The 24,760-nt window shown below is 39.1% G+C and overlaps 1 protein-coding gene across 1 annotated transcript; it reads right to left on the reverse strand.

The window, feature by feature from the left end:
• Positions 1-8,253: 8,253 nt before the first annotated feature.
• LOC124290361 (protein delta homolog 2-like) lies at positions 8,254-13,558 on the reverse strand. The gene is given in 6 exon segments (XM_046727067.1): positions 8,254-8,355; positions 8,357-8,685; positions 10,384-10,512; positions 11,748-11,861; positions 12,624-12,923; positions 13,510-13,558. Coding segments are annotated over 6 exon segments (1,023 nt in total).
• Between the last annotated feature and the right edge of the window lie 11,202 nt (positions 13,559-24,760).

A 24,760-nucleotide genomic window follows, 5' to 3' on the forward strand; every position in this document is an offset into this window, starting at 1 on the left:
ACATTGTCCCAGTTAAACTTTCTGTAAGCACCAATTCAACCTTCGCTGCTCTTGTTCAGGTTTCATGATCAGTGATCGAATTCCTCGACTTTTCTGTCAACCCGTTGCATGCAGCTCAGTTCTAATTGTCTCCTTACAGACAGCCAGAGTTCCTCTATCAATCATATCCAGCCTAAAGTTTTCTAAACTCCTTCGTTTGTTTTTAGAAACAACAATACCAAGCCGCCTCCTGTCACCGACAGTCAATTTTATAATATAAAATGGTGCTCAATGCTATATCCATCTGCAATATTTTTCAAAACACGATAAACAGTGGACATAGGGATGCCTGTTCTACTTGAAATCACTTTAGCTGATCTGATGACCTTGTTATAATACTCTAAAATCAACTTCCTCTTCTCTAAATCATCCTTACTGAGGATCATTGAAAATGTCGTCTGCTAGCAAGTAAACAAAGGGGGATAACTCTTCACAAACTAATGAAAAAGGATTAACGGAGTTGTCTCTCTTGAATGAAACCAAGCACTTGATAGCTGGTCAAGGTTGTTTATAATACAAATCCAATTAAACATATTTCTAAAATTCTCAATAATTTCTGGTCATACTATAGATGTGGTCTCACTTTAGGGAAGTGAGTTTGCTCACCCAGCAGAAAACGGGTACCCGGTGGGATAAGTCATGTGACTATTAACCTTCTAGCGCCACACAGGCAGCCTGGGTTACCCGGGTTAATAATAATCAGATTGTCTTCGCTTTGAGCAACGGATGGAAAATAGCGCACAACAAATACACTTATTATTAGAATGCTATATCCACCAGAATAGTTTAATTCTCTTCCTGCAAACCACAATGCTACTCCCAGACCGCGTCCTCCATATACTAGCTGATTACCAATCTCCCTCTGCTGAAGGTGAACATATAAATAACTAAAACCCTTTCAACACCAAAAAGAAGTCACTGCTGATAGAAGACTCGACTGCTGTGATGACGCCTGGAGTTTATTTAAAGGAAGCGGATCCTGGCCAGGCGGTGTCATCCGTCATATACACGCGAGAAGGCTAGTCAATGTTTATGACCGATGTCATGGTGAGTGCACGACTTTTTACACCTTGATAGTGTTTCCAGGTGTGTAAACATGTGTCTCCACGTCACGTCACAAACTCGGGTTCGTTCATCTGATTCTTTGTTTCTTTACATGTATTGCTCAGAAAATGTTTGTACCGGTTTCATGATATGCTATTACAAAGAGTAATAAAAGTATTCAACAGAACCGACGTTACAACTAACGATATTTTATGCCCAAAACATGTTCACACCTACATGATGAAAAACGCTTGCACGAAATTGGCGTTTTCAAAACAAGCTGTGAATGGAATAATCATTTTGAAATCTATGTATATACATGTATCTATATCTATCTATATGTATATGTATATCTATATCTATATCTATACAGACAACTTTGTTTCAAATAATATCGCCTCAAAATTGAATTTGTTCAAATCAAATCAATATGAATAGATAATTTCAAAATTTATATGTAGAGGTTTACAAGCAAATCGGCTTGCACAGAACCAAATTTTGAAACTTCAACTGGACTACAGACGATGCATAAAAGGCCCATACATGATATTGAATCCGTAAAGATCCGGGTTAGAATTATCTTCAGCAACCCATGCTTGTCGTAAGAGGCGATTTAACGGGATCGGGTGGTCAGGCTTGCTGACATGGTAGACTACATATCTTCGTATCCCACTTGTGTAGATCGATGCTCATGATGTTGATCACTGGATTATCTGGTAGGTGTAGGTTAACATTAACCAATGGTTCTTTTGGGGGTTAAATACGAAGCAGCAATAGACAATCAAATCTACACAGCCGAAAAGACCACCAGTCCACCTTCTGTCGCTATTACACGAGTACAACCAGTTGTCGCAAAACTATGAATACCAAATGCCATTTTGGATATGATGAAATGTAACATATGCTATATTTGGGATTACCCTTTCTTAGTAAAGTACAGATTCTAGTACTTTTGGGGTTGAGTCCCATCCGGGGAACGATTGAAACTGACATGTGTGTGATAATTGGCAAATGACTCCAATGTAGCGACCGCGCGTACCTAGTCAAGAATACGCTTCATATTTTTGCTGGTATTTCAATATTCAAGACAAGGATTTCGATATTCCGCTGTCGTTGCCAATCGCAAAATACATATTTACGGTTTCTTGACCTATAGAGATATAACAAATTTACAATATAAATTTTTAATACACATTTAGCACATGGGTTGACCATAAATTGTCCCCAGTCTGAAGAGTGAGTGAGTGAGTTAATATTTAACGTCACATCGGCAATATCCCAGCCATTTCGTGACGAGAACATATTTGACATTGAAATGGAATATATGTATATGATAAAAACCTGTCTACGAAGGACAGTAAAACAACTAGAATATCACAATTACAACTAAAACTAGTGTGGAAAATTAAAACTAATAGCACTATTTCGACAATACAATATATAAACTGGCTATAGATCGCCAACAACTGAAGGTAGATCACCAAATTAGGGACCAGTCTCAAGACAATGACTATATAAGACAATGACTATATAAGACAATGACTATATAATAAATATGTAAAGATATGTATAATGTAATATAAGACATGTTAATCAACTTTCATTGAAACTCTACCAACCTGGGTCTCCAGGAAAGATGGACAGTTCAGCGCCACTTTAAAACGTGTTTCCGCTTTGGCAACGTGAATGGTAAATAATGCTGCATTACAAACTAAGATGTTTCAACTATTTTGATTAATTTCTAAGAAACCATGATCAGTGCGACTGTTGTGGATAACGATTTTTCTGTTTCAGATGGTAAGGAAACAAAACAACAAAGCTATGAAAACGATTGATGTTCACGTTTCCGACTTGACAAAGGATCTCTCCAATTATTTTCAAGGAAACCCTTGTTACGCCGGTGCTATTGGTCATGTGCATCCGTAGTCAGGATCTAGAATCTATTATTTAACATCAATGGTGTTGTCAGCGAAAAAGCTATAACAGCCATTTTGTATTACCGTATCTACTGTATGGAATGTGAAAGAGCTTTTGCATCGGCTTGAACTAATGCTTGCACTTGAGAAGAAAAATAGGAAAGTAGTATGCACTTATAGCAACTTGAGTCAGTCTTCTAGCCTAGGACAGTCCAGAAAAGTAATGCACATTATTGTCCTGTAATTCTTATAGAGAGCTCCTGCCACATTTAGTTCGTGTAAATTTAAACATATTGTAACACTATTTGTCACTATATGTCAAGCTTGTCAGAATATGACAGGGGCGGTGGGGTAGCCTAGTGGTTAAAGCGTTTGCTCGTCACGCCGAAGACCCGGGTTCGATTCCCCACATGGGTAAAATGTGTGAAGCCCATTTCTGGTGTCCCCCGCCGTGATATTGCTAAAAGCGGCGTAAAACCATGCTCACTCACTCACTCAGACTATGACCAGTTTAAGCAGATTATGCCCGTGAGAATTAGCGACCTAAGTAGACAGTCGTTCATCTGCCCGGTAGGATTAGACAGGACAGGCAAACACGTGGGAGACGCCGCCAGACAGCGGGGAGAGCACGGGCAGACCAGCAGAAAGGCAAGCCAGGTAAAAGGAGGGACGGGCACTGACCAGCCGACGCCGCCTTTCCCTTGCAGTCTCTGTCTGTAAACACACTTTTTAATGCCTTTAGGTTGACTTTGTAACAAATGACCACCATGAGGGCACGGTGTGCACATGTGTGCGTTACGTTTATGACTTGACAGTCAGTTTTTTTATCGTTAACACGAAAAACATAACAAACTGTAGATAACAGTACAAAATCAGTGATATCACATTATGCAACACAAGCCCCGCCCACTCTGATATCAGCCAATCAGGAAACAGCAGTGTGGCCAATTTGGTTTAGGTGTACATAAGCATATGTGTAAAAATAATCATTTGGTAAAAAAATCAAATGCTGTGGATTCACTTGCAATTGATGCATATTGATCGTATATACAGACAGGAGACCAGTCGTAAAGTGTTAGCTGTAGATTTGGATGTATAATAACAAATATTATCAAGTATTAAAGAATCTCTTTTGAATATGTATCATTGTCTCTGCTGACATAATATGCTAAATATTTGTTTCAACATTTACGGTCTTTTCCAAACTATTGATGTTTTCGATGCCAGCCACTTTACAAAACATTTTAATTTTCCGGAATATGTATGGAACATTGTTGTTTGGTCAATAGTGATCATTATCCTGCAATGAATACACGTTGTGTGTTGTGTGCCAATAATGCCTTGGGGCATTGGCGATTCACCAAGCATACGTCCTTAATATTTCACATAATCCTACTGACAATCCGGACAGCCAAGCTTCTTTCTTTTATGAAACCAAAAGGATAGAAATAAACCTTCAATTTCTCAATTTCTCGTAAGACAATAAACAAAATGTTTGAAGCATAAAGTATCGTAACAGAGAGAGAGAGAGAGAGAGAGAGAGAGAGAGAGAGAGAACGTCTTGCCTATTGTGTTAGACTACATCTTGCCTATTGTGTTAGATAACGTCTTGCCTATTGTGTTAGACTACATCTTGCCTATTGTGTTAGATAACGTCTTGCCTATTGTGGTAGACTACATCTTCCCTATTGTTTTACACTTAGTCTTGCCTATTGTGTTAGATTACGTCATGCCTATTGTGTTAGACTACGTCATGCCTATTGTGTTAGACTACATCTTGCCTATTGTGTTAGATAACGTCTTGCCTATTGTGTTAGACTACATCTTCCCTATTGTTTTACACTTAGTCTTGCCTATTGTGTTAGATTACGTCATGCCTATTGTGTTAGAATACGTCATGCCTATTGTGTTAGATATCGTCATGTCTATTGTGTTAGATAACGTCTTGCCTATTGTGTTAGACTACATCTTCCCTATTGTTTTACACTTAGTCTTGCCTATTGTGTTAGATTACGTCATGCCTATTGTGTTAGACTACGTCTTGCCTATTGTGTTAGACTACGTCTTGCCTATTGTGTTAGACTACGTTAGACTATAGTTGTCTTCAGCAAAAGAAAATCCACTTATTCTAACTTCCAGTACCGCCTTGGTGATACGCCTATCCCCCAGTCTGAATCAACTACTTATGGAGGTGTTCTCCTAACTGATAATCTCTCAACAAAAACAAGAATCGTTAGGTATTGTCAAAAAGCAAGACAAAACATAAATTCCCTAAGATCTGCGGGATTTCATCACTCTCAACTCCACCCATTCACATGCGTCAAAATCTGGCTGAGATATATACTTACAACAAGTCTCTATGGCTGTGAAATATTACCTAATATTAGAGGCCAACAAGCCGATGCACTTGAACTTACACAACGATATTTTGCTCGTATTGTGCAGGGGCTTGATAAAAGATCACCAACAGACTCTACTATTGCAAATTTGGGATTGTGGACACTCATTGGTTACATCGACAAATGTCAACTCATTTTTCTTGGACGTCTATGCAAAATCTCTTGTAATAATTTTGCCAAAAACATATTTTGTGCAGCAATAACCACATCTACAAAATCCCCTTCAATCTATGATGATCTACTATCAGTACTCTACAAACATAATTTACATGTACACATAGATAAATATATTAAAGAAGGTGTATTCCCTCCAAAGTACGAATGGCGAAAAATTGTAAATACATCTGTACATAGCTATGAAGAACACAGATGGGTTATGCAAACCTCAATTAATACAAACATGACGCTTTATGCACGGGTCCATTCCAAGTTAAACTATCATATCCTCTGGCAATTGGCATACTTGCATCCCAATTATAAATCTGCCCTCCAAATATGTATTAAAATCTCATCACGTGGCAAAATATGTAAAGAATGTGACCTATGCAACAAATATAGTTATGATTATGATTTTCATATACTCCTACACTGTGAACAACTTCACACTGAGAGAAACGAATTTTTTGTGTTTATAATTGACAATCTTGATGTGGAAACCTATGTTGCCTTTGAATCACAGGATGAACTCGATATGCTCTCTTTTCTATTTGGAGGTGAAACTGTTTTTAATGATAATGTTGATCAAGGGACATGGGAAACAATCATTTTACGATTTTCTTTATACATTTACCGAATAAGACATCTCCTACAATGTTACACTGATTGATCTCTGCAGATTTATAATGATGTATGTCCACTTTCGGAAGTTTCTTGTATAAATTAATTGTATACACATATGCATGTATGTTCTTATGTTAATTGTAGCTTTAGGTATTCATCTTGATTAATATAATTGTATATACATCTATATCAATTTTGTAACTTTGCCCCCTTTCTTGTATCTACATGTATATAATATGTTTGATCTTCGGATGATCGTCTGGAGGAAATAAAGACTCTCTCTCTCTATCACGGTGTGTCTGCTTCATGGGGGAGGAAAACCCGAAGTAATGCAGGTCTCAGACGCATATCACTTTGGTGAAACGCAAGAACACAAGGATGGTATTGACAAACCAAAAGACCTGGGCGAACCGAGAATCGAACCTCTATTACATGTTTCTGGCGCGCCCCTGTATGGTGAATGAGGGTGGTTTATACGACCAGGTCACACGTTACTCTTCCTATAACAGATACCTCTTCCTATACTGATACCTTGTGATACACACGATTGTAGAATTCAGTTTTGTTGTTTACGTGAAAGAACGGTCCATATCGAGTCATTGGCTTTGCGTATTACATGTATTCAATATCCGTGAATATCCGGGTTAGAATTGGTCTTCAGCAACCCAGGTGGTCAGGCTTGCTGACGTGGTTCACACGTCGTATCCCAGTTTGATCACTCGCCAACTTCTAGGGGCACCACTTCTCGCGTATTCAAAACTGAACTTGTCCTTCAAAAATATTTCACATATATCCCTTTCTCATTGACTTTTAAATTCCTCTTGTTTAGAACTTCCTGCCACCGTTCACCTATAGAAGTAGGACGGGTAGGTGGCACAAAATTCCACCCCAAGAATGATTGTGTAACCTCGTGTGATGTTGGCGATGAATTTCATTACATTTCTCTCTGCCCTTTCTTCAAACATATATATATATATAGTGTTTAATATATATAGTGTTTTATATATATATATATATATATTGTAATACCATCATGTAAATTGTACAATTTTCCTTGTAAACCATCCCTCCATCCCATGTAGTCTCAAGTGTATATTTGTACCGAGTATCCCGGCCCGAGCGTAATACAAGCTGTGTTGTGTTCTGCCACATGCCACAACGTTTGAGGTACAATCGAGTATGCTCCTTCCACGACGAATTCAAAGAGCGTCATTACACTCTTGCTCAGACGAGGCTATTAGACGTGCAGGTGTCTTTACTTAACATGCAAGGGTGTTAATGTACCGTTTTTTGTTTTGTACTTCTTTGTTGTTTTTTAGCAATATCCAACATGTGCCCCTATCATAATCCAATGATCGGAGCAAAAGTTGACCATTTTACACAAGTAATAGTGAGTGAGTGAGTGAGTGAGTGAGTGAGTGGGTGCATGGGTGAGAGTGAGTGAGTGAGTGCATGGGTGAGAGTGAGTGACCGAGGTTTACACCACCTTTGGCAATAATCCACTTATTCCTCCACCGACGACATTTTACTATTCTTTGTTGTTTAAAGCTCCTCTGCAATATTCCAGCTATAAAGCGGCAGTCTATGAATAATAAAGTCTGGACCAGACAATCCAATGATCAACATCATGATCATAAATCTACGCATTTGGGATATGATAACATGTATCAACCAAGTCAGCGAGCATTACCACCCGATCTCATTAGTTGCCTGTTACAAGCATGGGTTGCTGAAGACCAGTTCTAACCCGGACCTTCGCGAGTGGGCATTTTACACAACTGATTTGTGTCGTCCTTTCCAGCAAGACAGAAAATGATTGTTTAGATACAACCTCAGTCACATAGTTGAGCTCTTTGCCGGGAGAAGACTTAAGGCTTAGAAAAAAGTTAACACTGAAAGGTGGAGTCAATGCTTTTTTTATTTCCATGACACTCGTCTCATTTCAGCAGCCACTTAACAGTTGTACGCAGCAAGAGTGTCGCTGATGGTCTTCAAAGCTTTCTGCTTATCAGTGAAGAAACCGGCTCCTGATCCTATGGTTTTGAGGTTGGCTAGGTCCTGCTCGTTCGTCAAAGCTACAACAAAAACAAGTGCCTTCCTCCTGAGAAGAGTAGCAGCTATGAACAAGCTCCCTGCGTCTCTGCTCCTTCCGTCAGTGAACATGACGACAACATTTGTGGCGTCAGTGCGGTCACCATGTTTCCCGCTAAACACATTGAGGTCGGCCAGCAAGATAGGTTTAGCAAGATGTGTGGGTCCTCCTTCTTTGCTAGAGTTAGCAATGGCTGCTCGGAGGGATGACTTGTTTTGGAAGGTGTTGAGATAGAATCCCAACTTGGCTTCTTCTCCAAATACCACCTCAGCAACATGGACAGCTGACAGATCTATTCGCGTATCACTGATCAGTTTAGTTTCAAATTCCTTCATTGCAGCGTAGTCTTGGGTTTTCGTGACGGATGGAGAGGCGTCTTCTATGAGGAGAAGGTCTGTCTTACTTCGATTGCATGCTGGAAAAATAATTGAGTGATGAATCAGTGGTATACATAAAACTGATGGATTCCAAAGAAGAGCTTACCTAAACCAAATACTAGTTTGGGTTCTTTTGCACAAGCGTTTTATATTTATTACAGCTGGGCTGATGTTTCTGCTAGTTTTATAACCTCAGTGTCTATACTGAGACAACTAGAAAAGAAATGTTTTGTCCGAAATTTTAAGACTGACACAAATGGGTTGTGCAATAAAGCACTTTTTTCTTTCTTAAAAAACTACGGAATCTCTGATCATTGCAATCGTAATTCAAAATTCACAACGGGATTCTGGTTGATCGATCACTTGATTGTCTGGTTCGTTCACAGACCTCCGCTCCTTGACAGGTTTGCTTTTGTGCGGAGTCATGGCTGTAAACATTTACTCGTTTAGGTAAATTATGTTAATGTTTGGTGTAACCGGTCGGTTAGGACTTGTTTTCCCTTCCCGGGATCACATGGTGTCATCGCCGCTTTATAGTGGTCCTCTCATAACATTTTATAAACTATTTGGACACATGTCATCGTATCCCAGTTGTGTAGATCGATGCGCATGCTGTTGGTCACTGGATTGTCTGGTCCAGACTCGATTACTTTCAGACCCGCGCCATAAAGCTGGGACATTGCTGAGTGCGGCGTTAAACAACAAACCAACCAAATCAATAAACTATTTGGTCCTTCACACTTATTGGAATCTGTTTCTGGGCAGTCCAGTGATTGATATCATGAGCATTAGGATATGATTTCATGAGTCGACCAGCGGGCCTGGATTGGATAGCTGAAAATCAGATCTTCACAGGTGATATTGTGAGTATCAATCCACATCGCAGAGATAGCTGAAGATCAGATCTTCACATGTGATATTGTGAGAAACAATCCACATCGCAGAGATAGCTGAAGATCAGATCTTCACAGGTGATATTATGAGAAACAATCCCCATCGCAGAGATAGCTGAAGATCAGATCTTCACAGGTGATATTGTGAGTAACAATCCACATCGCAAAGATAGCTGAAGATCAGATCTTCACAGGAGATATTGTAACAATCCACATCGCAGAGATAGCTGAAGATCAGATCTTCACAGGTGATATTGTAACAATCCACATCGCAGAGAAAGCTGAAGATCAGATCTTCACAGGTGATATTGTAACAATCCACATCGCAAAGATAGCTGTGGTTGTGTTATTGGGGTCCATTCCTAAACCGGAAATCTATTTATATATAACGCCGAGTTCCAGCTAGGCTGCTCACAGGCGCTTTGTTTTTCCCCCGATCATTGGATGTCAATCTCAACGGCACATCGTATTATCAATCTCAACTCCCCAGGGATCATACAACTCTTGCAGCCACCAGGCGCTCTGAGTTAGTGGGACGTTCCCATCCTTACGAGGTACCCATTCACAGCTGTATGGACTGGCACACATAGTCACATTACTTTGTCCAAGTTTTACCGGACGTTACTGTACCTGCAACTACGTGTTTGCAGGTATGCATGTGACCACAATTTGGTCATTTACCAACGGATTCGTGGGTTCTTCTAAGTGCACAGTGTTATGTTCTGTACACTAGGGGTTGTTACAACACTGAAAGAGTCTGCAAACAACGTTGACTCCACGGTTGTTACGTAGTCATGACATTTATCACCATAAGAAGGAGCAGGAAGACAGTTAAACATGTACCGGTCTCGCAGAAGGTTCCGGTGGTTCCTGATGGACATCCACACGTGTAGGCGTCCGCAGTTTCTTTACAGATGCCTCCATTCATGCACGGCGTAGGTTTCGGGCACTCGGGCTGAACAATTGCAGAATCTAAAATCCCAAAAATACTAATCCGTAATGGAAATCAATTGCATAAACCAAAACCAGCGCTAAATATTTCAATGTCAAAACAGTGAACAATCTTTTAAGCGTCAGTTACCATTTCATTCTTTCCTTTCTAAAAGAAATAGAATTGTTGCATATTTTTTATAAATGGTTTGTGAATAGATAAATATTTTATACTTGGTAGTTTAATTGAGCAGCTGAAATTGTGTGGCTGTATCATCACAGGGGTTGAAATATTGTAAAATTAATGTCCTCCTGCGGGGGTACATAAGTCCCAAAACATTCGAGGTAAATTAAGCTGACCGACTATTTTAAAACGTAGTATTTTTGAGATTATACAGTTTGGCTAACTTTAACTACCATCACCAACGGCTTAAGGGATGGTGTAAATACAGCTAGGGCCCATGCAGGTAGCAAAAGTACTATAAGTCTCCATGGTCCCTAGTATGGTGATCTACCTTCATTTGTTTGTGATACTCAGCCCTTTTTTATATTGTATTGTCCAAATTTGAAATCACATTTTAGAGACAAATGCTAGTTGTAATTCTTGATACTGTGATAAACTAGTTGGTTTTATTGTCCTTCGTCTGCAGGTTTTTAAAATGTGTGTATTCATAATCATTTTTAGTCACGATATGGCTGAAATACTGCCGCGGTGACTCTAAACTTTAACTCACTCAATTGCTTACAAATTCCAAAGGCTGTTTTGACTGTGTGTACCTACGGGGTCCATCAGAAGTTACATATTACTTAATGCTTTATAGATAAAGAAAGTTCTTTTATGGTCGGCGGGAAGTCTAGTGGTTAAAGCGTTCGCTCGTCATGCCGAAGACCAGGGTTCGATTCCACATATAGGTACCAAGTTGAAACTCTTTCTGGCGTTCCGCGCCGTGTCATTGCTGGACTATTGCTAAAAGCGGTGTAAAACTATACTCACTCACAGCTCAATCTGACATAAGGAAGCGATCGTGATCTCATTATAGAGTAACATTGTTTTATTTCTATGTCATGACAATGAATGAGTGAGTGAGTTGAGTTTTACCCACCAACAATACGATCCAGGAAACAACCATGTCACTGTGACCACCAAACATCCGATCTACTGAGTCGCCACTTGGGTCATGCAAAGGCTACTGAGGCCCTGAAAAGGAACCCGAATCCCAACGAAAACCTCAAACTCACATGTGGCCAAATACGGTCGTTTGTACACCCAGACTTACCACAATAGACACCTGTGAATCCTATGGGGCAAATACACCACGTGCTTACTTCAGTACGATTGTACCGGCACGAGGCACCGTTCTGACAAGGATTGACACGGCATGGGTCGTATTCTGAAACATAGAAGCATTTAAAGGCACAATATCACACATTTTCGACATTAATTTGGTCTATATCATATATATTGGGGCATATCCTTTCGCTTTAGCTTCCTATTGATGCAATAGAAAACTTATTGTCCATTACGACTGGCCTGAAATTGATAATTGAAACTTCGTGGGAACAGCTTCCAAAGAGAAAACATTTGTCATATATGGAATGCAAACAATTGGTCCGTACTTCGAAAACTGCCAATAACTGGTTTCAATAAATCACAAGTTGATCGTATGTTTTTGCGCCAGACATTAACGTCATTTTGTCTAGTTCTGTCTCCAAAAGGCGCTCGAAGGGGCATAACTCTATAGTGTTCGCTTCAAATCATGTTCGACCGGTAGAGGGCGCGAGAGTCATTCGAACTTTTTAATTTAATATTGTAATCTAAATACGTAAATATTTTTGGAATAAATTATATGGTAGCTTCCATGCATTATTTATTTTTAGAGAAGTACGTTGTGAAATAGTGTCTTTAAGGTAACTGTTCAGTAAAACCGACTGGACAAAATATGATTCAGTGACTCAAGTATGCTTGAGCAGCGCTCTAAAACTAAATCTCAAATGTCTCCTTGTTATTCTTTCTTTCTGCTCGTCATTCACTGTCTGATTTATGTCATCTCTTTCTATATGTACATAATTGTTTCCAGTTGGGCCTTCGAGGTGAAAATGAGCTATAGTGTCACCATGAATCTGTACAATAGCAATGACACATGTTTACATACCTATAGCGCAGTTATCTCCTTTGTAACCAAGGGAACAGTTGCACTTGTAGCCGATTGCATTGCCGGTTGTATTGAGACAATAGCCCCCGGGATGACATGGGTCATCTAAGCCACAAAATTGAACCGAAGCATTGGTAGGTGGTGGTGTGGTTGGGACTGGAGTCGTTGGGACCGGAGTCGTTGGGACTGGAGTCGTTGGGACCGGAGTTGTTGGGACTGGAGTCGTTGGGACTGGAGTAGGCGACGGCAGCTGAGTAGTATAAGTAGCTGAGCTAGTAGAGAATGTCGAGCCCGAAGGAACTACACAAGAAACAAACATCAGTGAATGAGTGAATATGAGTTTGTGCCACAACAATATTGTGGAAAACAGTAAATTATGTAGGCACACAGTTTCTGATTTACACTCATAAAGTCAATAGCAATAAACCAGATAGCAAAGATACCCATGGCATGTTTTTGAATTCCAAATGTGCTTTGTAGCTGAAGGAACCAGGAGGTTCCAAATGTGATCAAAACTGTATTTGACAATTAAACAAATTAGCTCCGAAAAGGCAACGTTATATTGCTAAAGCCAACCAGAAAGCCTTGTAGCAGCTGTCCCCGCTGGAAACATCAAAATAAAGTCTGCCATGGTTAAGTTCACCCAACGGATTGAAAAGTATTTGCACAATACCATGGTGGAAGGATTCATCAGGTGCTTGGCAGAATTTGATATGTTGTACTTAGTCTAGTATTTGTGATGAAGTTACTGAAGGTAATCTCTAACCGACGTTCACTATACTTAGGTTTGAATTAAAGGAATTATAAATAGCAGTCAAGTTTCCTTGTTTCATTACAACTCCTAAGAGTATTACAGTAGTGATAATATTGTTGACGACCATCTTACCTTGGATGTACACAAGGTGTGCAACCAACAGCAGCTCAAAACCCCGCATTGCCATTGTTCTGCAAATGTGGTTACTATTATTAGAACAGCTCTTGTATGTTGATTATTAAAGCACGCAATTATTATCATCAGATCATTATCACTGTACACCAATTGCACATGACTTAACTGAATCACAGTGTCATTTTGACTGTTTCAAAAAGCACTCTCAATTTACCGTAAGACAATAAACAAACGTTTGCAGCATAAAGTATTTTAACAGAATTTATTTCAATTAATTGTTTCTATTTTTCAAGAGAGAGAGAGAGCGAGAGAGAGAGAGCGAGAGAGAGAGAGACAGACAGACAATGTGTGCCTATATATATATATATCTATATATATGATTAAATATACATGTAAGTATATGTATGTAATTGTGCGAGGACATGTGCGTCCGTGTGCGAGTACCCTCGTGTGTGTGCTGAAAAATATAAAATTGGCTTGGAATTCAAAGAAGATACTGATCAATGCTGTAGGGGATAACGTTGTGGTCAAAACGTCGGCTCGTCACGATCGATTCCACACATGGTGATCCTTTTAGCCCATATCTGGTGTCCCCCGCCGTGATATTGCTGGAATATTGCAAAAAGCGGCGTAAAACTAAACTCACTCACCGCCGAAGCAGATTTCACAGGCAGTAATTTTGGTATGTGTTAAATCATTTTATTGTACTCTGCTAAAAGTTCGACAACAATGTATTTGACAATTACTTTTAAAATGTGAGAAAACAAGATTGTCTCTCATCTCAACAACGCGATGGCATAACAAAGGAACTCGTATGCTTGCACATACGCATTCATTCGGCATGACGAGGGCGTAAGAGCCGATGTAATGCAACGTTGCATTAGTTCATTCGAAATTAATATTGTAATTTTAAATACGTATTTTTTTCTTGTGTGGAATAAATTATATGGTAGCTTCCCCGAGGGCTGATAGTTAGTATTATTGAGAGAAATGCATTTATATATTTTAGAGATGATTGGTGTGACAGCAAGGCCACAGGCAAGTTCAAACAACTGGTAAACACTTCTTATTTTGTTTATTGTTTAATATTCCGCAGTATATTCTAGCTATATGCGGTGATCTGTAAATAATGGAGTCTGGACCCGTCAATTGATTTATTAAAAGCGTAACATCGATCTATTTATTTGGGATACGATTACTTGCATTAACCAGGTCATCAAGTCTGACACCCAATCCCACTAGTCGCCTCCTAAAACAGTCCTGACCCGGATCGTCATGGCAATAGTGACTATGGGTACGGAAATGACAATATCTGATTTGTAATAGACGTGAAAGGTATTTCCTAGAGTCGTTAGTTCATTTGCAAGTGTAATTTGACATTGCACTATTAATAACTACGCTCAGGAAGATAAATGTGCTTGAGCAATATTGTAATGATATAGGCATGAGTATAAACTGGAGTAAAACAAAAATTATGGTTTTTCGCAAAGGTGGTCCTCTTTGCCACTATGAGGAGTGTTTTTTTAAGGGCGAGAAAATAGAGGTAGTAAATGTATATAGATACTTAGGTGTTGTGTTTACATCATCTCTCATGGACTAAGGCTTATTGTTGTCTTTCCGCTCAAGCACAAACAGCTTGTTTGTCATTGTATACTGAACCACAAAAGAAACGTCGCCTTTCAAAATCAAATGCAAAATTGTGTTCTTACAAGGAGGTATTTTTGTTATGATTTTACCGTTTTGTTAACATGTTTTTCAATCCAAATTGACAGTTATTACCAACATCTGTGTTTCTGATGAAACAGGCATCTCGACCAAGCGCACCGAAAAAGGCAAACATAGTAAAAGGACCGTATGACATTCGTGAAAATAAAAATGCACGTGCATGGCGTGACACCCTACCAGTGAAAGCGAGTCTCAAACTCGCTTGAAATTATTTTTGTTTCGACACAATCACCATGCCACGACTTACGAGAGATCAGAGGAACCAAGTCTGGGGACGATTGCAAGTTGTCCAGACTGCACAGTCCTTTTATTGTTCATGTTAGGACAATCTACTGACTGCAGGAGTGGTATCAGGTCACTAACAGCATCCAACACCGTCCACGCAGTGGGCGACCTTCAGTAACATCCCAGCGTCAAGACCGACAGATTGTGCGCAACTATCTGCATGATCGCTTTCCAAGAGCGAAGGAAAAACAGCACGCCAGACCATTTGGACTCACAACAGACCCATCAGCGCCGATACAGTGCGTCGATGTTTACGCGGAAGAAACCTCTGCTGTCACAGAGCATATCGTACTCCTGTCCTCATCGCCCAAACCGACCAAAATGGGCAACTCAGTATCGAAATTGGCGTTATCAATAATGGAGAACTGTGCTTTTATCTCATGAAAGCCGATATTGTGTTTCGACAGTCGATGACGGTGTGAGAGTATGGTGGAGGCGCAGGGAAATGTTTTCCAAAAAGAAAGAGACTTGTGGGGTGGTCCAAGTATCATGTCCTCAAGGGGGGTTAAAGTACACAATGTACTGTTAAAATATTGTCCTGCTGAGAGGATACGTAAGTCCACAAACATTCAAAGTAAATTGAAACTCTCCACTATTTTTAATCGTAGAATATGTGTGTTTTTAAATGTATGGCTAGATTTGTCTACGTTGCTAACGGTTGAAGGGATTGTGTAAATCCAGCTAGGGTCCATGCAGGAAGCAAATGTACTGTAAGTCCCCATGGGCCCTAGTATGGTGATCTACCTTCAGTCGTTGGCAATCTATAGCCTGTTTTTATATTGTATTGTCACTCACTCACTCCAATATTTTAGATTTAATTACTAGTTTTAAATGGATATCTGTGATACACTAGTAGTTTTACTGTTCTTCGTCAACAGGTTTTTAATTTCTAACTTTATTGATCTTTAATATAATTATAAACGGTTCTCGTCACGATATGGCTGAAATATTGCCGATGTGACGATAAATATGAACTCACTCACTCACTCACTCGAAGCATCATGGTGTTGGGTGCAATCGGTCTGGACCAGTTAGTTGAAACCGTGGTGTTCCAGAATCATGGCCCAGGATGAGGAAGTCACGTGACAGCTGCTCGCTATTTTGACCAAGTCCTAAGACCCCACATTGTACCACATTTTGGACGTTACAGAAATCACATCTTCCAGCAAGACAACGCACGTGCCCACATTGCCAGAGCAACATTGGACTTCCTAAGACAACTGGGCATCCAAACCCTACAATAGCCTGCACTCAGTCCTGATTTAAGCCCAATAGAACACCTTTGGGACAAGATTTAAAAAACAAAAAAAAAACCCTGAATGACCTCCAACCAAGGCCGACAACTGCGACAGGACTCCATCATGCATTTCGCATAGTATTTCGCCTTCATCAACCGGTTTATTCATTTCATGTACAGACGATGCAACGCTTTCGCCGATGCCCATGACGCCACGAACAATACTGACTTTGGGGTATCTTAATGGTACGATTTTGGTGATTTTATGTTAACCATAATTGTCAAGTTTGAACTCAATCCTCCGTTTTGATTGTTAATTAATGTGAATTAAAGCGTGTGCCTTTAGAAACCGCTATCGGTGCGACATTTCTTTTGTGGTTCAGTATATAATTATCAAAATAAATTTGGATCAATTTCGTGTCTAGATATATTTCAAATTTTTGATGGAGCTAATTGTCCTATCCTTTCTTATGGGTAAGGGATTTGGGGCACTTCATACAGTAGACAGATAGAAAGTTTGCAAATATACTTCTGGTAAAAATGTTTTGAAGTTCGTAAATATACCAGCCATGTTATAGCGCTAGGCGAATGTGGCAGAGGTCCATTGCAATATCAGTATATGTCTAGATGTGTTAAATATTGGTGTAGATTGCTTCTGTTAAATACACAGGTTGCCGTATCAGTGATTTCAATTGCTTATGTTATTGGTTGAAGCTGGTAGAAATACTTGCGTTACATCCGTTAAACGCATTTTGTATCAGTTTGGTTTTCATTGTTTGATCGGCTTTCTAGAAGTTGGTGAGTCAACAAATGAACCATACAACTTTATGGATGACAACTTCTGGTTTATTTGCGTTGAGCGACGTTTCGATGTAGATTCTTACATCGTTATCTAGCTAAACGTGAGTACAACCAAATGGCCAACCTTTGATCAATCGTGGCCGAGGATACTACATCCCATCAGCCTATGAAGAACTAATCAAGCTATAGACCATCAATAGCACCCTGTCTATTTGTTATTACTACTCAATCCCCCTGTTTATTGGCTTCATCACTAGTGATATTTGTTGTTTTTAGTTCCCTACTGCCCTCTTTAATTATGTACCACTTATTATTTCTATTACATGCTGTTGTTAATGCTAATCTGCTGCTCGTCACAACATACCATGTATATATGCTCCTCACTATTACATGCTGTTGTTAATGCTAATCTGCTGCTTGTCACAACATACCATGTATATATGCTCCTCACTATTACATGCTGTTGTTAATGCTAATCTGCTGCTTGTCACAACATACCATGTATATATGCTCCTCACTATTACATGCTGTTGTTAATGCTAATCTGCTGCTTGTCACAACATACCATGTATATATGCTCCTCACTATTACATGCTGTTGTTAATGCTAATCTGCTGCTTGTCACAACATACCATGTATATATGCTCCTCACTATTACATGCTGTTGTTAATGCTAATCTGCTGCTTGTCACAACATACCATGTATATATGCTCCACACTATTACATGCTGTTGTTAATGCTAATCTGCTGCTTGTCACAACATACCATATATATATGCTCCACACTATTACATGCTGTTGTTAATGCTAATCTGCTGCTTGCCACAACATACCATGTATATATGCTCCACACTATTACATGCTGTTGTTAATGCTAATCTGTTGCTTGCCACAACATACCATGTATATATGCTCCTCATTATTACATGCTGTTGTTAATGCTAATCTGCTGCTTGTCACAACATACCATGTATATATGCTCCTCATTATTACATGCTGTTGTTAATGCTAATCTGCTGCTTGTCACAACATACCATGTATATATGCTCCTCACTATTACATGCTGTTGTTAATGTTGATCTGCTGCTTGTCCCAACATACCATGTATATATGCTCCTCATTATTACATGCTGTTGTTAATGCTAATCTGCTGCTTGTCACAACATACCATGTATATATCCTCCACACTATTACATGCTGTTGTTAATGCTATTCTGCTGCTTGTCCCAACATACCATGTATATATGCTCCTCACTATTACATGCTGTTGTTAATGTTGATCTGCTGCTTGTCCCAACATACCATGTATATATGCTCCTCACTATTACATGCTGTTGTTAATGTTGATCTGCTGCTTGTCACAACATACCATGTATATATGCTCCTCACCATTTGGTTGTACTCACTTTTAGCTTGATAACGATGTAAGAATCTACATCGAAACGTCGCTCAACGCAAATAAACCAGAAGTTGTCATCCATAAAGTTGTATGTTTCATCAGTTTGGTTTTGGTATTGTATGGTTATCCCAAAATGTAGGTAATGTAAAATTATTTATGATTACTTTCAAACAAGGGTTATTTATATGTGTAGGATAAAGCACGACTCCGAGGTAATGGTTGGGAAAGTAAGACCCGAGACCCGGGGGTGGGGAGAAGTAAGACCGAGAGCGCGAAATTAGATGATCATGTAATGAAGCTACATAACAGTAACTGAAGCGCTAGTAAAATCAATTGAATGACAGTAGGCCTAACTATAAATAGATAATTCAACCCTCGTGTTTTGTCGGCCCGGCGGCTTTGAGGTAGAGCGACCACTTATGAATCTGAAATATACGGTTCCAATCCTGCTAGGGAAAACATTTGATCAAAGTTGATCTTTGACGATATTTTTCAATTGATTTCAAACACTAACATATAATTTGAATATTGATGTTAATATAGAGTTAGGAAAAAGTAAAACCTGGGAGCAAACAAAAACCTCAAATGCGGTAATTCCGGGAAAAGAAGCAATGTCTAATATATAGTGAGAAGCAGCCTTCAGGTTTATATGATAGTGTATGTCAAGACTGGCATTCCATAGTATCTGATTCATCTAAATGTAATGTATATGGTAAATTTAAGTCATTGCTGAATGTAGAAAGCTACGTAAGAGCAAATATTATTATGTTATTTCTTAATTTAGGTGTAGTAATTTCCGTTTAGCGGTTGAGTTGGGTTGGCACAAAAACATCTGTTATGCTGCTAGGGTTTGTACTGGACGTCTCCTCTGTCATATAAAGAAAGTAGTGAGTTTGGTTTTACGCCGCTTTTAGCAATATCCCAGCAGCATCTCGGCGGGGGACACCACAAATGGGCTTCACACAATGTACCCATGTGGGGATTCGAACCCGGGTCCTCGGCGTGACGAGCCAACGCTTTAACCACTAGGCTACCCCAACGCCCTTAATATAAAGAAAGTAAGAAGCAAATCTGATATTACAATGTTTCAGTGCTTATACTTAAACATGTACAATATGGTGTACCAATGTGCCTGCATTTTTGTATAATGGGCCTTTGGCCTAGAATTATAGAAATAAATCTGTCTGTCTGTCTGTCTGATCATCAAATATTTTGGATTACAGAAAATTTCGCAATAATTGGTTTGATACTATGGTCATTAAGGACTTCGATGAAGTACGTCCTTGCCATGTTGGTATTCTGTTTGTGTTTTTGCTGTGTGTTTTACGCACTCATCAATATATTAGCTATATGGCGGCGGTCAGTAAATATTCGAGTCCGGACCAGACATTCCAGTGATCAACATCCTGAGTATCGATCAACGCATGGGTTCCTGAAGACCAATTCTAAACCGGATCTTCACGGGGGGCATTTTACTTATGCTTAATCTCCCTTTTCTACACAACTGATTTGTTGCACTTCCCAAACTCGAAAGAAAGGTTTGTTTGCTCCGGATATGACCTCAGTCAACTAATTGAGATCTTTGTGGGGACAACAATTGAAGACTGAAGAAAAATGTAAATTTTGAGTCCTTTTACTACGACAAGCAAGGGCTGCCGAAGACCAAATCTAAACCAGGATCTTCATGGGTCTCTTTGTTCATAAATGACCAGGGAACGTGAACCTTGATTATGTCAACACTATCCAACATGGCCTACGTGTCTTCTTCGTTTAAGTGGTGTTTGTTTTAAGCGGTATACGTTTTAACGAATATGCTGTTTCAGTTCTTGAATTGATGTACATTTTGACAAAAAACTGATTGATTGGGTGAAGACAGGTCAAAATATTCCAGTGTGATATGAATAGCAGTTCTGTAAAATATCCAATCATAGGACAATAACAAGTCATCATCCCCTCTGAACATTGTACATATATGCAACGTTAATATTGCAAGAGTTGTAGACAACTGTAACTTACCTATAGTCGTTGCTGTGGTACTGCAATGCCACTTGATGTTTACCCAGTACTTATATATACTCTTATTGTCGAATATTTTAATTAAACTTTAATTTTAATTTGATACACGTATTGATGAACATATGATGAATAGGGCTCTGGTTCCAAACCTTCCAATAACATATAACGAATACCCTCTAATTTGCATGCCATTGTTAATATGAGTTGATTCCGAATCCAATTCCAATAAGAATGGAGAGAATGATATCTTGTCTAACCTTCACAAAGACCAAGTCGAGGAATATAATAGGCTCCAATAACGTGATGGATATTTCATTAAAACATTCAATCGCGTTAATATGTCTTCCAAATATCGCGGACAGCGTATTAGGTGAACATATGGCCGTGCCCTGTAGTGCATGAGTGTAGTTTTATGCCGCTTATAGCAATATTCCAGCATTGTCACGGGGGGACACCAGAAATGGGCTTCACACATTCTACCCATCTGGGGAATCGAACACGGGTCTTCGGCGTATCGAGCGAACGCTTTAACCACTAGGCTACCCCACCACTCGACTGTGCCCGGTAGGCTTACCCGTTATTGAACTTATGACATAAGGCCTCAGTTTTGTATATTGTACGATTCCGTCTATTTCTGTTCCCTACGAATGCGTATTGGAATCACTGTCAAATATTGATAATAGTACGAGGGGCGATCAAAAAGTATGCAGAGTCACCAAGAAAACGATACAAATGCAGTTATTTTTATGCAATATTTTTCTACATATTATCTGGCAAGCTCAAGCAATTTGGTTTTGCTATGTTTTGCCTGAAAGAGCTTGTTTTGGAGACACTACCCATTCTACTTGTTTTGGAGACACTACCCAGATAGACATTGAAGAGAATGAAGGCAGGAGTGAGTGAGTGCATATGGTTTTACGCCGCTTTTAGCAATATTCATGCAATATCACGGAGGGACACCAGAAATGGGCTTCAAACATTGTACTTGAAGACAGGAACGAGAATCAGATTGTGAACTGATGGTATCACGGTTGTGTAGTACTGCAAAGCTATTTGAATGGGAAGTTAGTGATTATCAGCCTCTCTCTTTAGCACTGCATCGTGTGATATTCAAACAGCTTGCCAGGAGAAAGGTCAAGTCATCAACTACTACCGATTATTTTCAGATTCAGGCAGCTAACTGAGTCGCCACGTGGAATGTTTAAACGAAAACGAAACGAAATATTATATTTATTTCTTTTTGCAAACCTGCTCTTTAATATTTGTTTGATCTTTCTTTTATATTTCCGATGGTCTATGATGCAGAAGTCACGTGTGCTAAATTCTTTCTTAAAGTGCTAGATAATTAGGAGACTAGTTTCCAATTTCGTACTTATATATTTTATTAATCAATTTTCCGCTTGATTCTAGTCACACCAACCGCCTCCGTGGTGTAGTGGTTAGAGCGTCCACCATGCCAACAGACATTAAAATATGGTACTTATTGGTCCCTGTCTGGCGCTCGGCATTAATTGGTACAACAAGGACTGGTCGGCTCGGAGTCAGTATAATGTGTCTGACTGGGGTATTCATGCTTCACTGCGGCATGGTATCTCAGTGAGCTAGCACTATAAAACCAGCTTCAGTCTGGGCTAGTACAAGCAGCCGCACATACACATACACACGCATGCACGTCATCATATGAGCGAAATATTCTCAAGCACGACGTTAAACCCAATTTCACCTCACCTCTAGTCACATCAGCTTCATAATGCTGCAGTAGACTACTTTGAAGCCTTGGCTATATGTTCCGTTGCAAAGTAACTTCATGTATGGTAAGCGCTAATATATTTTAGTGGTATGCATGAGCACTCTTCAGTGCCTAAGTTTATTTCTTAAGTCCCGCGAAAACACGTCGTCGCATGCCATCTGGTTTTCACCTAAGCCTTGTTTGAGTGGCATTTAGAGGTTGGTGTGATGAACAACGAGGAGAGTTCTATTGATATACAACTTCTTTAATATAATATGAGCGACGGTTGATAACGGTGTTAATAGCTACACCGAAACGTCGCTCATATTATATTAAAGAAGTTGTATATCCATAGAACTCTCCTCGTTGTTCACCTAAGCCGTGTTGTCAAAATATAACAAACTGCCACCACAGTGGACATATAAGTAGTCGAAGCATTGTTCATAAACCCACATTAAAGTTCTGGTGACATCACCCGTAATATATTTGAATTTCGTCATTTCTTTTTAAAAAAGACATTTCGCAGGCAACGCCGCGTTCTATCTTTAGAAAATCTCTTGGGTTATATCCCAAAACTTCCACATCCCAATACTACTACACATTGTTAAAACAACAACTCCTCATCACCCCGTTTTAGGTAATAGGATAACCCAGGAAGTGCACTGAACTCAAACAACAGATAATGATACATTACCTGACTTAGCATAGTAGAGATTTAGCAGCGAAGAGAGTAGTTGGTTAATAAATCTGAAATATATAATATTAAATTCGTGCGTATTTCATGTAGGCAAAAATTCAAAATGAGAATATGCTTACTTGAAGCTCTACTACCAAACATAGTTGCACTACCAAATCACGGCATAAACACATAAATCAATTTTAATTAAATAAGGAAGTTGATAATGTTATGGTATGGACATTGGCATTAATTGTTATGGTAGTGACACAATAACGGTAGTGACATGTTTAATAATAGCCATTGTTATATGTTTGTCAGTCAGATATTTCAGAATGTTTAAAGAAAATGTAATAGGCAAAATATTTACTTATGGATGTCCCTGTCATGTCAAAAAACAGGTAAAGACTGCATGTTACGGCTGTGACACTGTGACGGTATGCGGGTGCGGATGAAATCTTGGACACTAAAGGACATAAGATCTGTATAAATGTTCTACGTAGACTGTTATGTAACTAGAAAAGATATGTATTTTTGTTAATAAACCTGCCTTAATAAAATATACAATTTATTTCCAAGTGATTGTTTGTATTCATTACTGATTAATGGGCTAAACCATTACAGACTGAGGTAATCAGTATGCTAAAGTGTGTGCAGTCAACCAGAAATGTTGTTGTTATAAGCTGTGGAAGTTTGGGGATGTGGAAGTTTTGGGAGGATGGTTTAGTCTCTATTCGCCTACATCTCAATTCGCCTACAAAAACAATGTAGGCGAATTGGGATTAGAGAATGCACCTCTACTCTTAAAATGAACCTGACTCACTGAGTCTTGGTCGACTGTTGAAGTTGAAGTGAGAATGGACAATGTCACGATTGTGATCGGAAAATGACAAATAACAGAATAAATAAGTAACAGACAAATAACAGAAATAAATTCTTTAAAAAACCTTTCTTTTTGTCCTTCAACTACTTCAACTTGAAGATGATGTGATGATATGATGTGATAAATAAATTATCATTTCACTGTGATCAGAAAATGACAAGTAACAAATAAATAAATTCGTTTTGTCCTTCAACTACTTCAACTAGAAGAGTCCACTTTTAAATCATAGGGGTGCCACTAGTTCACCATTGCGTAATCAACAGTCAACAGACCATGACATGTTGTTTAGAGACTGTGGGCGAATTGGGATGTAGGCGAAATGAGAACATACCGGGAGGATACCATCTCTTGTGTCAACCTTCATGCAACAAGTCTACGAATTCTGTATGTCTAACTGTATGTTTCTTTGTTATCATGTGATATCAACTCAGTCACTTACCCTGTACATTAGTATACAAACACACTTTATGGAATAAATGACGAATGAGTGTTTTTAT

Source organism: Haliotis rubra, unplaced genomic scaffold, assembly GCF_003918875.1.
Source record: "Haliotis rubra isolate DU_JTF1 unplaced genomic scaffold, ASM391887v1 Scf462, whole genome shotgun sequence".
NCBI classification, from domain to species: Eukaryota; Metazoa; Mollusca; class Gastropoda; order Lepetellida; family Haliotidae; genus Haliotis; species Haliotis rubra.